Source organism: Strix aluco, chromosome 18, assembly GCF_031877795.1.
Source record: "Strix aluco isolate bStrAlu1 chromosome 18, bStrAlu1.hap1, whole genome shotgun sequence".
NCBI lineage: Eukaryota > Metazoa > Chordata > Aves > Strigiformes > Strigidae > Strix > Strix aluco.
Window position 1 is genome coordinate 5,706,896 of NC_133948.1, and position 15,023 is coordinate 5,721,918.

Sequence of the window (15,023 nt, forward strand, 5' to 3'; positions counted from 1 at the left end):
AAGGTCACCTTCTTGGATTTATCACGTTTTACTTACAACAGGAAAAAGCAAACAATATCAGCAAAATGCCATGGTTAGAGTGCAAGGCTTCCCATCACTGAGCAAAAACACTGTAGTAAAACTGTTTCAAAGATGACCTGACTTGAATAATCATTAGCCAGTATCTAATACACACAATCTATTTGCTCTAGGTAACACGTTTTTTGCAAGTGAGCTCAGATTCAGACATTTTCCACAGAGGATCTACCTGTGTTGGACAGCTGTCACTTATACAGATCAACTCCCACTGTGTTACATCCAGTCCTGAGTCTCCAGTTCACTACTCTGCATTCTTCAAACCTTACACAGCTTTTCTCCCAACTACATGGGATAGCCCATCAATCTCCAGGAACATTAAGGAACAATCCAGTAGTGCTTCTGCTTCAATAAAAATATAGAATGACCTACTGTACAAGGAGCATCCCAACTGCTCTAAATTTTCCTCTTTTAAACCATAGGGCAAATTTTAATTTAAAAAACCCCAAACCCTCCCACCACTCCCCAAGAACTAAACAAAAACACCCCACCAAAAAACCCCCACCCACAAAGAAATGAAGGAAATGAGCAATTCTAAGCATTCTGGCCACAGCTGCTTTGTCGGTCATTGGCCACAAGTCAATGCTGCCTGCATTCAGGTGGGCCTCTAAAGAGGAAATAAAATAATCTTCCTACTTTCAAGATATCAACATAACTTTTGAAAAAGAAAATCTAACCTAACACTTGATTTTTCTACAGTTCAAAAGGTGTTTTTCTTGATATATCTGATAACTATCCTTTACATATAGTTAATTCAAATGCAGAAAGAAAAGCACAGTGACATTCTGAGTTTTACAACTGGGACCTACAAAGCACTGGATTTCAAAATAGTAAAGGAATAGTTCTTGAAATCAGAATTTCTAATACAAAACACTTATCAGATTGATTATGGTCAGATGAGATGCAATTATGACCACAGTTATCGTGATAAAGAATGCTGGGTGCCTGGAACACTATGTTATGGGAACTGTGTAATCATTAGGTTATTTACAGCTGCTTTCAGCAGAGGAGACATCAGCTGTGTAACTCTGCACTGCATTACTCTAAACTCATTTAGGATATAAGGTTAACATCTTAAAATCAGAACAAAATTTTAAATGCACTAAAATAAAGAGAGAAAGACTAATTAGATCTTTAGTTACAACACCTGATGGAAAGTCATTACAAATATCTGACCGACAGCAACTTCCACAGCACAGCTGTCCCTGAGGTTAATACTTAGACCTCGTTCTGACTTAGAAGAAAGATGATCACTTGCTGAATTATCCCTCCCCTGGATTTTTCAATGCCAACAGCTTTCTTACGAGATGATCCAAGTACTAACTAAAGCAGCTTGTACAGCTTGAAACCAAAAATATTACACAGCTCAAATATTAAGATTCTATTAGATTTTCCTGATTTTTCTGTAAAGAGACAGGAATCTATACAAGCATCATTGCTTCTCCACAGTTCCTATGTTTATTTAGGTTCTTTACTTTGTCACAAAGTAATTTCCCAGCTCTCTACCGCTAGGTCAGTTCCAAAGAAATGGTTAACCACAGGATTTCTCATTTTTGCTGCAGCTACTGCCTATCTGGTGCCTACCATTCCGCTGTGACATCTGATTTCTGACATCACCTGCTAATGATCTCAAGTATTTCCTAAACCCCAACATTTCAAAGATCCAGTATGTCATAATCTTCCCTCTCTCCCTCTTCACATCATGACAGATCCAAAGCTATGACCTCCTATTTGACTCACATAAAAAGACAAAGATTATTTAAAAGTTACTGACATTAGCAGTTTTCATTTGTTCCTGTATTCAACTGACAGTCACAAGTGACAAATGTAACAAAAACCCCCAAACTTATCCCAGTCAATTATGTGAGCAGCCACACAACAGAGCAAGGATGAAAATGTAGAAGCTTGCCCTTGCCCTTAGCCTACAAAAGAAAGAGCAATGACAACAGTGTTCTGCAGTCAAGTTTACTCTTACAAAATTCTGACCTTCTAATCCATCACTGCAGACACCAGTTATTCTTTGAGAGCATCTGGAGAGAGCTCAGTAACAGTACTAGTCAGCTGCCACATAATTTCAAATTTTTATGCTAAAATTTGGCCAGTCCACATTTAAAGTCTGCTTCCTCTCACTAGTGTCATATCTATTCTGTTTCTGTCGGAAACAGAAACAAATTACTACTGCCCATGTGAATGCCACAACTTCAGTTTTCAAACTATTATCTGCAGTCTTAGACATCCAGAGCCTCCTAAGAAGTTCAACAACAACAAAACGTAACCTGCAGTTAGTGACCTTCAGTTCTTTACACATGGTCCCCATCCTTCCCCAGAGGCTGGAAAATCTTAAGTTCTACAAATAAATAAAGGTTGAAAAACACTTTAAAGCCATCTTTACATCAGCTATTTTCAGTGGTGTCCTGCCTCTGGTGATGCTATTGTAACAACAATGGTTTTAGCAAAGCTAGAAGATTTTTGGCAGGTTATGGACTGATAGATTTAACTACTATGATGGCAATTGAGAAATAAGATACAGTGTAGGTTAAAACAAGCACCTCTACTCACCATAACCCCAAAACAGATTCATCTATAATTAGAACAATTACTATAGCTGATACTAGATCAGCAGTCTACTACTAATGTTGGCCTCAATGTTGGAGCTAAACCAGCTTTCACAATAATGAGGGATAGTCATATTGTTTCCTAACTACAGAAAGTCACAACTGCTACATAGAACAGGAAGTGACTGCAAAACACTCGCACTTAAAAGGAGAACTGGAAAGTGCCAGGTTATACATATCACATGATTATAACCACTATTCTGAGAACCATCAGTTCAGATTTAGACCTGTATGATGGATCAATCTGCAACTTCTAGAAAAACAGCTCTGATTTATACACACAGTTAAGTAAAGCTGGTCTATACCTAGTTTGCAGTAACTCTTTTTGCTAAGCTGATGGGCAAAAGTTACTCTACACTAAGTCTACTTAGTCGCTTGTAACAGCACTTCTAAAAGCATCCATTTAACAGAAATTAAGAAACTACATCTTTTTAACTTCAGAGGAAAATAAGTATTGGGATTTAGTTTCTAATTTTCCACAATGTGATTTTTTTCTTCTAAATAAAAAAAAAATCTTCATTGTATTTGGGCTCTCCACCCAAATTATAGATCATACATTGAAATTGAAAAATTTACATGGTAATTTTTAAGAGATCTGCAATGAAATGTAATTAACAATATCTGAAAGGTGGTTCATGTCAGCTGCAGTACATGTTATACAATTCATATTTTCCTTTGTTTGGTATTTAAGGGAAAGAGGACAAATCTTATCAGCACACACCCAGCCAAAACATGTTTGCATTGTATTCTGGCCTCCCAAGAATGCGACTCTGGGAGACAGACTTTATTCCCAGCAATACATATCCATCTACCCAGCAGTTTGCTACATTTCTATGCAGGGAGAAGGCACCCAAGAGGGCCCAAAACCGCACAACAAGGTTAAGTGGTGTGCTGTAATATATTTAACAATAGGTAAGCCAGAAAAAGAGAACAGGGAAAATTCAGTCCTCGGCAGAGCTCTACTGATTATTATGAACCAGAAAGGAGTATTTCTTTTGCTTCACCCTACATAAATCACTGTGAATTATCTGCAAACCTAGCCAAAAATTGCTTTTTGTGAAATCCTGGGGGGAAAGCCTTTAAGAAATCCAGCTACAACAGCTACACTTCCATTGGCAATGGTTCTTCTTTTGCTCTGTTCCTGCCGTTATTTATCTCTTATATTTAACGTTCATAAAGTGTTCTGGGGATAAGCAGTCAGTTTTGAAAAACACCTTACAAGATAAAGTCATATTAAAGCTATTTCACTTGATAGGCTCATGCTGGCTTAAACAGAACCAATACGCAAGGGACACACAATCCTATGCTATAATAATGTTTTACATTTATCTACTGCCTTTCACCCAGAACTCCAGAATTTATAATATATGAAATGCCAAAGAATGACAAATGTAAACTGCAGAACAGAGAACAGAGGTATGTTTGGCAAAGATATTGTGGTAGATCCTACCTCTCACAATGAATTTCACGGCATTTCTGAAACCTGCTCTAATCAGAACTCAATGGGCCAGTAAACAGACATGCAACTGGATCAGAGGCATCTTCCTTGCTTTGACATCAAGAACAGTTTGTTTAGAAAAGCTACTCTGTATCTAAGCATCTGAAATTCTCAATATGTAAAGCAGAAATTATACTCCAATGTCCACAGTCAGCATATTACCTTAGCGTAAGATTGTAAAAAAAATACTCGCAACAGCTCATTCCAGTTGATACTGAACTATGAGCTGTCTCTCAAATATGTTCTGTAAAGCCACCTGGTTCTGCAGTGATGATCCAATGAATGGTATCACTGAAGTGGATCTGAGTAAGGTCATTTGACAGGACATGTCAGGACCTTATTAGAACAGCACAGGTAATACGTTTACCATGTTCACAACACTTTCCCACCCGTCATCTGGCGCAATGTTAGCCTGCACAAAAATATCACTCAAGGGCACAGTGCAGTACACAGGGAATACCTAAAACACAAAAACCTGTTTGTTCTCTATCCTTCATTTACGACAGGATTATAAAGGCCTCTGATCTCTGCCCTAGAAGGCCCATGCTATCCTTGTGAAAGATAAAATGTGTATCAGATATTTCACCTGATGAGTTTTCTAAGGTTAAATTAACTGGGTACAAATTCCACAACAGAGGATAATTAACAATCCACTTAATGGCCATTAAGTATTCAACCCAACTCCTCAAGATGGTGATGGCTTAGCTGAATCAGGTACCACACATAAGGCAGGGATACCAGGAAACCAAGGGCCATAAGAGATCAGACACCACACAGACATCAGAATTATATCTAACAGGGTACAACTTAACAGCTTGCATTACACAGGGAACAAAGCTGGAAGATCTGATTCCCTCTGAGACTTAACACCCACAGAGATGCAAATCAGTAGGTTCGCTGTCCATCGCACCAAGGTAGGCCCCCTGTATGACTGACTGACTGACTACTGACAGCCATCCCCTGGCTCAGATCAGCACCCACAAACAATTCGACAGCTGCCAAATAATACTTGACCTGGTCCGCCCCAAAAGGGGTGATGTTGGCCTTGACCGACCCGACGCCCAGCCCCACGAGGACCAGTCCGACGAAGGTGGCGGTGGCGCAGTAGCGGGTGGCTCCCACCTGGGAGCAAGGCGCCATGGTGGCGTTGGCCGCCGGAGAGGAGCAGTTCTCTACGGGGAACAAGGGGATGTCCCCGCAGAGGCCCTGGCGGGTGTGCGGCGCGGCGATGACAGGGAAGGCCAGCATGCCCAGCAGGTAGAGCGCCATGCTGAGCAGGATGGTGCCAAACTTGCCCAGGAGGGCATCAGCCAACCAGCCGCCGAAAGGCGACACCAGGTAGGTGATGCCCATGAAGAGCAGCAGGGCCTGGCTGGCCTGGGCACCCTCCCAGCCGTAGGGAGGCCCGTTGAGGAAGAGCACCAGGTTGGAGGTGATGCCGTAGAAGGCCACTCGCTCCAGCAGCTCGGCCAGCAGCACGGCGGCGCAGGCCAACCGCCGCCCGTGGAAAGCGCCGCTCGCTGCCCGCCCGCGCTCCCCGCTGCTCAGCAAGGGGCTGCGCTCGCTCGGTTCGGCCTCCTCCATGTCGCTGCCGCCTGACCCAACCCCGCCGCGGCCCCGCCGCGCTTCCCGGCCCACCCTGAGGAAACTTCGCCGCGGTCGCGCGGCGGGGCCCGGCGCGGCCCGCCCACGCGGGGAACGGCGCGCCTCCATTGGCTGAGGGCGCCGTCGCTCCGCCGGCAGCACCGTCACGTGGCTGGCGGGGCTGCAGGAAGAGGTGTTTGAGGCGAGACGGGGCGGGGCCAGCGGGGGCGGGACATGGCGGGCCGGAAGCTGCGGGGGGGCCCGGAGGGGGGCCCGGGCGGGAGAGGGTCCAGGCGGGAGAGGGTCCAGGCCCGCGCGGCCGGGCCGAGCAGGGCGCGGGGCATCTCCTCAGCGTTGGGGCTGAGCTAAGCCGGGCCGGACGCAGGTTACATCTCCGGGTGTGCGGAGCTTCAGCGGGGAAGGGAGGTGGCAGCTTTCTCCCCTCAGGTTTTGCCTCGCCGCTTTCTTTAGGCTGCCAGGCGGGGGGGGGGGGAGGCTGCAAGTAGGGAAAATGGATTTGATGGTTACTTCGTGCGTTGGTTCAGGCTGGGAGTTACATTTTAGGCATTAACTGGAGCTGTGTGACTTTATTATCGACACAGATTCAGCGCTGGCTTCCACGAGAGCCCTCATTTTCTCCTTAGGTTTATCCAGCAATAACAATGACAGCCAAGTTAAAATGCGGCTTGTTGCCCTACTTTGCTTCTCAGTTGGAAAAGCAAAAGCGAGGATTGTCCCCATAAAATGGGCATCCTGCAGAAAAACGTGAATCTAAGTTGTAGATTAGTTTGTTTGTTTTTTTTCCCGAGTTAGATTGCCAGTGGTAAATGCAGCAGGCGTGCCCGCAGTGCTGGGAGCTGCACCCCGACGCTGACCCGGCAGGATGGGACAGCACCCGCTGGCTGCGTGTTGTACCTCTGAAGTCAGCTTTATCCGAGGTGTATCTGCAGTAAGAATATGTCATAAGTACATGCAGACCATGAAGTCTGATTTGAATGGAGCAAAGTGCATGATTAAAATGAGAAAATACACATTAGTGGTTGCAAGATTAGAGCCCTAAGATGTTCTTTTGTTCCACCATCAGGTATGTTGAGGTAAAGATTGTGGAAATACACAATTGTCTTCAACAGCAGATCTTAAAGTCATATTTTTGGCCAGAAGGAAGTGGGAAAGATACTCCCGGTTGTGTGCTTTCAATGAAAAAGGTAAATTGGTTGACATCATACAGTTACACCCAACATCTAGGAATGACTTAAAATTTTTGGAACAGCGTTGGTAATTGAGCAAGCAATACTTATAAAAATAAATATATTCATTTAATGATGGGCCTTTGCAAATAACATATGCCATAAAAATGACTCATTAAATATATTTGCTCTCTTAACTAGTTAAATTTCATGACAAAGGACAATGAGGAAATTGCAACTAGCTGTACAGAGATCTCTTTTTGTGAACTACTGTAACATGACTGATTCTGTAATTTTAAAAATTACATTTCAGCTTTGCCCAGCTTAATATAGTAATCGTGTCAATTGTGATTACATTTTCTAAGGGGCCTAGTAATATTTGCTAGAGACTACAAAGTAATTAAGCACACTTTGTGTTATTGTGTGTTTTAATATATGCAGATACTACATTTTAGACCCTTCATAATTCACCTTTGTGAATGGGGTGAGATTTTTATATTGGCCTACCCAACAACTGTTACAGACACTTTGCAATGCTGAATAGTATTTGAAATGTACTTTATAAAATGTTATTTAAATCTTCAGGTGTTGAGAATTAGGTACTCCCACTAAAATTTAAAAGCTAGTATAGTAACCTGAACATTCTCTCTGGAAGTATAGCAGCTTCAAGTTTTTTAATTTTCCTCCAAACAAGACACTTAGCTACAGTGTATTTAAAACTTCATTAAGATACATCCATGACCCTTTCTTTGAATACAATGAATGCATGTGTGTGTATACAGTGATACATTACTGCATATACATGGTTTTGAAGACACAACAATACTTAATGCTGCAAAGACTTGCAGATTTTTAATTTTTTCAGTCAAGGCCTATATAGCATAAAAACCAGAGTTACTATAAATAGTAATAAAATGTTAAGACCTCTTTGAATGTTTCCTTTATTTCATCTTTATTTCTCAGGTGACTGGTTAAGTTTCCTCATTTGTCTCATGGAGCAGGCCTTGTCTTACTTTGATGTTTGCATTTTTGTCTTTTTTGTGTTACACACTAAATGTGCCGTATAGCTATTGTCTGGTTTTAGAGCTAGCAGTGGTGAAAAGTTACAATGGCCAAGCCATTTGTAATTAGGTATCTCATGCAGATCTCAAACCCACAGCTTCCTTTTAACCCAAACCATGACTTTCTGAGTATCATCACACCTTCTGTTTTAGGCCATGCAACTAGGAAATATCCCCATTTTGGGTTACATAGGCTGTTTTAGGTACAGGGCTGCAGAAAGAAGGAAAGGTGTGTATCTTGGTTGGCACACACACTGCCAACCTTTCTTGGTGCGATGCGGCTGGATGAGCTCTGTTGTGTGTAGGAGATCTTGGAACTAGAAGGAGGGTCTTCTGGGAAAGTATTAGAGTAGCAACGTGTCAGGAGGCTGAAACGCAGCTGCATTAACTTCATGCAGTCTGTCTGTTAGACTGAAATTGGGCAGCAGTGACTAACAGGGATGGCTGGTGCTAGATTTGAGGGTAGTAAGTGCCCTCAGTAGCCCAAATATGCTTCATGTTAGTTTCACTTACAGTGAAACTAACTTCAAAGCTGGAATCCTGGCTGGATTGACAAAAGCCCTCTAAATTTCAGTGGGGCTGGGATTTCATGCCAGAAACACTTTCTAAAATGGTGATGAAAATAGTCCTTAAATTAGCATTTATTCTATTCTTAGTGTTCATGCAAGATTTGTTGCTCTTCTAAGTTGTAGCCATCTTTTTTGGTTTGGATGGAGTTTAAAATGGTCTGCACAGTGTTGTGCTGAATTATTTCTAAGTGATAACTCGGTGAGATGCATAGTTGAACATAACGCTGCAGCATGAATATCCATGAGTAAAAACACAAGCCAGTGAACCAAAACACTTAGTTTGCCAGAACACAGTCCAATATATATCTTTTATCACTTCTAAACCCTCAGTTCCTGAATACCCATCATCCTCAGAGATCTACGCAAGTTATTTGAAAAACTCCTATTTTAAAAATTATTAAATTTAAGGACCTTTCTCTGTATGTGGCATATTTTTCTCCCTCTGATGTTGAGACCTGAAGAGTAATTTAAGCCACAATAAAGAGTTTGGAGACCACCTTTCCCTGTCTTCTACAGCCTTGGGGAAACATAAGCATCGTGTGGCCCTGTGGTGAATTACGTCAGGGAACCAGACCAGGTTATAAGTATATAAGCAAAAAAATTAGTTTTCTGTTAGATCAAACCCTCCTTCTCATCTGTCTTATGGCTGCAAATGTCCTGCATGCATTCTCCATGTTTTTGCAAAATGTTGAATTAAGTTCAAGGCTGTGGATATCTACAGTCAGACACCTGGCCCCTATCAATCTCCCAGCAGATTCCCTAAACTGGCCTCTCAGTCCTGCTGCCCCACCCATCCTATTTTAGCTGATCACTGTGTTTCTGACTATAATTGGGGTTTATCCTGTAGACTGGCTTGATAGTTCAGGACACAGTTTCCTTAGTCCTGAGTTTGGGCTCTCCCTTTTTCTCCTCCTTGCTTTCTCGTAACTCTGGATTTGGCCTGATGCTGCAGAGGCTGTGGTTCCTCACGAGCTTTCCCCTGGTTTTAGCCACCTTTGGCTCCAGTTCATCATATGGCCTTCCTGACATTTACTGTGGTCTTTGACCGTCCCGTTGCCTTGTTCTTTGGACTAGCACATTCCTCTGGCTTTTCTGGTTGTTGGCATCTGATCCACAATTAGATTTTTTCTTCACTCCCGCACTGAATATGAACCACTTTCATCCTGAGAGACACGTGGTGACTGTGGTGTGGCTGAGGAGCTGCCTCAGGGGACAGCAGCTGATACAACCTTCCCCTGATGGTCTCCTCAGGTCTCTTACCCCACCAACAATTTAAGACTTGCAGTAGGTCATCTTTGGTACCGTTTAATGAAAATATGTACCAATATTTAGAGGCGGAGGGAAGAGACCCAAACCTATTGGCGCTGGCTGGGAGCTTGGCTCTGTAGCCAAGTGCCCTCTGACCAGGGACACCTGGCGCGGGCGCGACCGTCCCCTCCCCAGATGGGTCCCGCCACCCTGAGGGCCGCGGTCAGCCCTCGCGGGTAGAACGCGGGGCTTCGCGGGGGGCCCGGAGGCCCTGGGCGGGCCGGGGCGGCGGCCGGCGGCACTCCCGCTCCGCCGCGCCGTTTCCGGGAGGCCGCGGGGCCGTGCCCGGGCCGCCGGCAGGTGAAGGAGGCGGCGGCCGCAGCGCGGCCCCTCAGGGCGGTGGCTGCAGCCCGGGCGGACAGGAGGGGCCGCTATGAGGCTGCTCTTGCTGGCGTGTACCAGGGCGCAGACCGGCAACGCGACCACGGCGGCCAGGATACAGTAAGTGCCCCCCCCGCCCCGCGATGCGATGCTATGCGAGGGCATCCCGCCGCCTGCCTCCCCGCCGCCTGCCCGCCTTCCCCCCGCGGGATCGCCGCCGCCGCTCCAGCCCGCGCTCCCCGCTCACCGGCAGGGAGGCGGGGCCGCCCCCCTCGCCCTCGCCTCACGCCGAGGCCGCCGCAGCCCTCCCCGGCGGGCAGAGGGGCTCGGCGGCGGGGGCCGGTGCCGCGGGCCCGTGGCGGGGCTGGGGCCGGGGGCGGCGGGGTCCGGCCGCCATTCGCTGCCGCCGCTGGCGCACGGAGGCGGTGTCTCCCCCCGCTCAGCCGCGTGGATGGCTGGCGCCGGGGGTGTGCGAGGGGCCGGCGGGCGAGCCCCGGGGCTGGCGGGCAGCGCTGGCGGGGGGGGATCCGCCGCTTACCGGGGAGCCCGCGGCCTGCGGGGTCCGGGGTCAGCGCCCCCGCTGCGGCCGTGCTGCGGCTCTGTCTGGGCATCGCGGCCCCCTTTGTCCGTACTACGGGGGCGTAAGGGACAGGGGCAGCCGAGGAGTTCCCTCCGCAAAAAAAAAAAAAAAAAAAAAAAGGCCACCAAAACCAAACCAAAGACCTTTCTCCTCAGGGCAGTTTGGTGGCACAGGAGCGGTTCGCGCTGGCAGGGTGAGCCAGGCTGACCAGCCGGGAGCAGAGGTCCCTCCCCAGCCGCCCCGCAGAGCCCGTGCACAGCCGGTGTTAGTGGTGCAGCGGGTTTCCTAAGGGCTGCCCGCTGTGGAAATACCCCCAGGAAGGTGAGAAGTCAGTGCAGGAGCAGTAGGCTCTGGCAGCTCTGAAATAAGGGGCTGTACAGGAGCCGACCTAGAGCAGCAGCTGTGCAGGAGCTACTCCAGGTAGTGCCCTTGCTGTGGGGATTCCATGCGCAGCTCTCATGGGGATTATCGACATGAATCTGCAGTGCTTTGAGATTGTTTGGACTAACAGAACTGCATAAATATTCTTAATGTCCCCATTTAACTTTGGCATGGGGAAAAAGGATGTGGCTGACACAATTTCTGAGGGCTTTGCTGTGCATGTGAGCTTTGTTTATATAAAAAATAGAAAGTCACCGTAAAAATGAAACCATTTTTGAATGGTTTTGTCCTGTTGAGGCCTGAAATAAGGACTTGGTTACTTCTTACCTGGCAAAGAGTCATCTTTGAAAGTTGTTTTTCTTAGGATGAGTTTCTTAGGATAGCCTTCTGCTATTATAAATTTTCCCCAACCTTAATCTGCATATTATTCCCCTTCTAATGTTATGCATAGAAATAGTCCTCTGACATTGTTTAGGTTTTCACACTAGTTGTGTCATACCAAGTTCTGTCTTAGATTTGTGCAGGGCTTTTAGTACTGTGTAAGATAGTGGTAGAACATACCTTCTGTCTCATGTCAGCCGCCCGGGCATTGAAGATATGGAGCAAATGGAGCATAAAAACCAGAGAAAGATGAAGTTTTCTGTATTTTAGAACAATAGTTATTAATAAAATATTGAGATAAATCTGTTCTTATGTTTATAACACATTTTTATACCTGTACGTGTCAGCACAGAGTTCATGTGGTGGTTTGTATGGCATTCTGCACTTCCTTTAATCTCTTACCTTTGCTCTCACTGAATAATACAAAACTAGTTATTCTTGAGGGCATCAATGCTCGTTCTTCCTCCATAAGATTATTTCTTCTACCTTTACAAATTAAATACTCATTACCTTCATCTTCCACTTCAACTTTGAGGAAAGCCAGACAAACATTTAAACTGTGGAGCCATTCAGAGATGGAAAACAGGTTTTACATTATTTCTAGTCAAACTAAGCCTGAATAAGCCAGACAAACAAATGTCCATATATTATTTCAACTTGTCTTTTAACTTCACTAGGATTGATTGTGATCATGTGAGCATATGCATTGAGACACATTTAGCAAGATGCCTTGTTGTGAGTCACAGTAACCAGCAATTTTGGTTAGCCTTCTCCAGCTGTGACTCGTGCATGGTAGCCTAAGATAATGTGTTTTAGTATGAAAGAGGGCATAGGCTTGGTGAGATGAAACAAGCTCAGTTGACAGATGGTTTAACACATTAACGCAGTCATTTGTAGCTATGTGAACACATCTGCAGTGAGCTGTGTAGAGTTACACCAACTTGCTTTAGCATCCTGTTGCTTTATAGGCATGCCTTATACAAAGTGGATGCTGCTTTCTCATGCACATAGACCTTCAAACAGAAAGAAAATAATGAGTGAAAGGTCAATTTAATTCATGTTCACAATAAAGGTGGATAAAGGATTCTAACAGAAATAGTGTGTGAGAGTCAGTAACTTATGTTCAGTTGCTATCTTATCACCTACCATACATGTTCTTTATAGTAATAATATAAACGAGCCTGTTTAGGAAAAAAAAGTCTGATCAGGAAGATAAGTAAAGAGTATTAGCTAGCAGTTAAATCCATCTGCCTGACTAAAAGGCTAGATAGGTGACAGGTATCACTAAAACCATCCTACACAGATACTTCCATCTAATACTGGTTTTCTTAAGACTTTATGCCATTAAAAAAAAAAAAAGTCTACATGTATGGCCAAAGGCTTGAGCATGTCACTTCTCGCACTAATTTGCCATACCTGAGGTTAAGTGCATAGGTAACCTTTGTAGCCTATGTGTTAATACACAGCAAATATATATTCCAATTAATATTTGGTTTCAGTTGTATCTGCGTTCATGCTTACAAATTTATTTGTTACATCTTTTTTTTATATTGAACCATGGCAACTTTTGCTTAAGTATAAATGAAACAATGAAATTGTCTCCAGGTTGGACACTTGCCAGCATAGATTAATTTTATGGCTTAATATCGCTGGGTATACTATGTTTATATTACAGCTGTTTCTGTAACTGCTTCATCTTTTCATAAATAAGAGATTCATTTCCTGAGTTTAAAGTAACTGCTGACAAAGATAGCAGAATCTAATTTGGCTAGAAATCAGCTTGCTAAAACAAGTGATATAATGAATGTGCTGTGGGCTTTATTCATATTGGTGTGCATAATCTTTAATCACCTTAAAAAATATGAGCAATGAGTAGAGAATAAAACACTAAGTAAAAGTCTTTGGTTAGACTGCCATTCTTCAGCCTTAGAAATGAGATCAAAGAGGGTGTTAGGAGAGAAAATAAATGAGTCTTCTCTACCTCTTAAAATGTTCCGTTCATCTTTTATTACTTGGTAGTAAGGAGGAACTGAAATCTTGAATTAATTGGTTAATTAGAAAGATTTAGATGAAGTATTTTGTCAATATGTAAATATCTTTTGGAGAGGGAGAGATTGTTTCAGTCCTCATTTGAAATGGGACAGTTGCAATAGCTGTTCTATAAATCTCCACATAATCAACTGCAAGAGAATTAAACCCACAAATTAAATAATGCTTATCATTCCTCTTTACAATTATTTTTCAGCCTAGACATTTATTGGAGTAATTCTGAGCCCAAATTTTTCTTCTAGTCTCACCCTATCTGTTACCATTAAAATCACACAGAAGAGCACTCATACAGCAGAAGATCCTGTTCTTTTCATGGTGGATCATAAGAGGTCTTTTACCTCACCTCCGTCGGGTTGCACAGGTGCTGGTAAATGCCTGCTGTTGTTTGCGTGGCCGTTCCCAGAGCGGGGCAGCTGCAAGGCAGACGTTCATTCTCCACCTTTGGAACTGAGATGCATTTACATGGCCTGCACTTGCATCCCAAAGCATTTTGCACGACTAGACCTATCTATAAGGCAGGATTAAACTTTGCAGAGTTACTGTGTCCTTCCGAAGGACAGTTACTGACTTCAGAACATAGAGACAGAAGGATTCTCTCCCCGTTTTCGCTCACGTTTTTAATTTCTGTTCTTATCCACAGTGGATTTTATTCATACTTTGTTCATGCCAACACAATTTGCCTGTGTTGTTTAAATGAGAAGTTTGAGAGAGAAATAAAAGGAAGAATACTTTGCTTTAAGAAGTATGAAAAAAATAAGATAATTTACAAAGAAAACGGATGATCAAGCACAGTTTCAACTCATGTAATTTGATCAACTTCAGTAGGAATTGTGAGTATCAAGCTCTGGCCAAGTTTCAGAAAAGGCAGTGGAAGTGACTCTGCTCACTTAATAGGCTTTGAATTGTTCTGTATAGATTTAACAGTAGTTAATGCATAGCTGCTTTACAGAATGGACAGCCTAGGGAAAGAGATAATTAATATTTTTGGATGAAGTCTATTTTGTGCTGTTCAAGAAGTGTCAGTGTATCTACCCACCAGGAAACTTTTGGAAATTCTCTGTCTGCAAGTAATTCCATTGAAATATCAGTTGAAAATTAGAACATAAATGTTTTTGAGAGGAAGACATCACAGAAAATAAAACAAGTTTCAAAACAATAATATTTAGAAGTTAGCATATTTCTAATTTGCTTGTGTTTTAGCCTCAGCTGTGCTGTGTTTGGAACTATAAAACTGTTTCTGTATATGAAGACCTATGAGCTGCAGATTCATGTTGAAGGAGGGAAGACTGCTAGCCAGGATAAGTGAGAAGTAGTGATCAATAATGTAGGAAATAAAGAATGAAACACTGTAAAACAACACCTGGTATTTCAGAGTTGTGCTAGAGAATAATGTTTTTCTATAGGAATCTTCTAT

At 43.7% G+C, this 15,023-nt stretch overlaps 2 protein-coding genes and 1 long non-coding RNA gene across 5 annotated transcripts in view; 2 read left to right on the plus strand and 1 right to left on the minus strand.

The window, feature by feature from the left end:
* The window catches only part of LOC141931529 (uncharacterized), a 60,262-nt gene extending 57,912 nt beyond the window's left edge, over window positions 1–2,350 (plus strand). For both annotated transcript variants that reach the window (XR_012625612.1, XR_012625611.1), the window contains one exon: window positions 1,638–2,350. This is a non-coding gene — a long non-coding RNA (uncharacterized LOC141931529). The remainder of the gene's footprint in view (window positions 1–1,637) is intronic.
* The window catches only part of SLC15A4 (solute carrier family 15 member 4), a 30,749-nt gene extending 24,901 nt beyond the window's left edge, over window positions 1–5,848 (minus strand). Inside the window, exon 1 of the mRNA XM_074843811.1 lies at window positions 5,203–5,848. Within this exon, the coding sequence (XP_074699912.1) occupies window positions 5,203–5,772 (570 nt within the window). The 5' untranslated portion in view covers window positions 5,773–5,848. The remainder of the gene's footprint in view (window positions 1–5,202) is intronic.
* A 4,313-nt stretch (window positions 5,849–10,161) lies between these two features.
* Window positions 10,162–15,023, plus strand: part of GLT1D1 (glycosyltransferase 1 domain containing 1) — a 68,684-nt gene continuing 63,822 nt past the window's right edge. For both annotated transcript variants that reach the window (XM_074844443.1, XM_074844441.1), the window contains exon 1: window positions 10,162–10,338. In XM_074844443.1, the coding sequence (XP_074700544.1) occupies window positions 10,271–10,338 (68 nt within the window). In that variant the 5' untranslated portion in view covers window positions 10,162–10,270. The remainder of the gene's footprint in view (window positions 10,339–15,023) is intronic.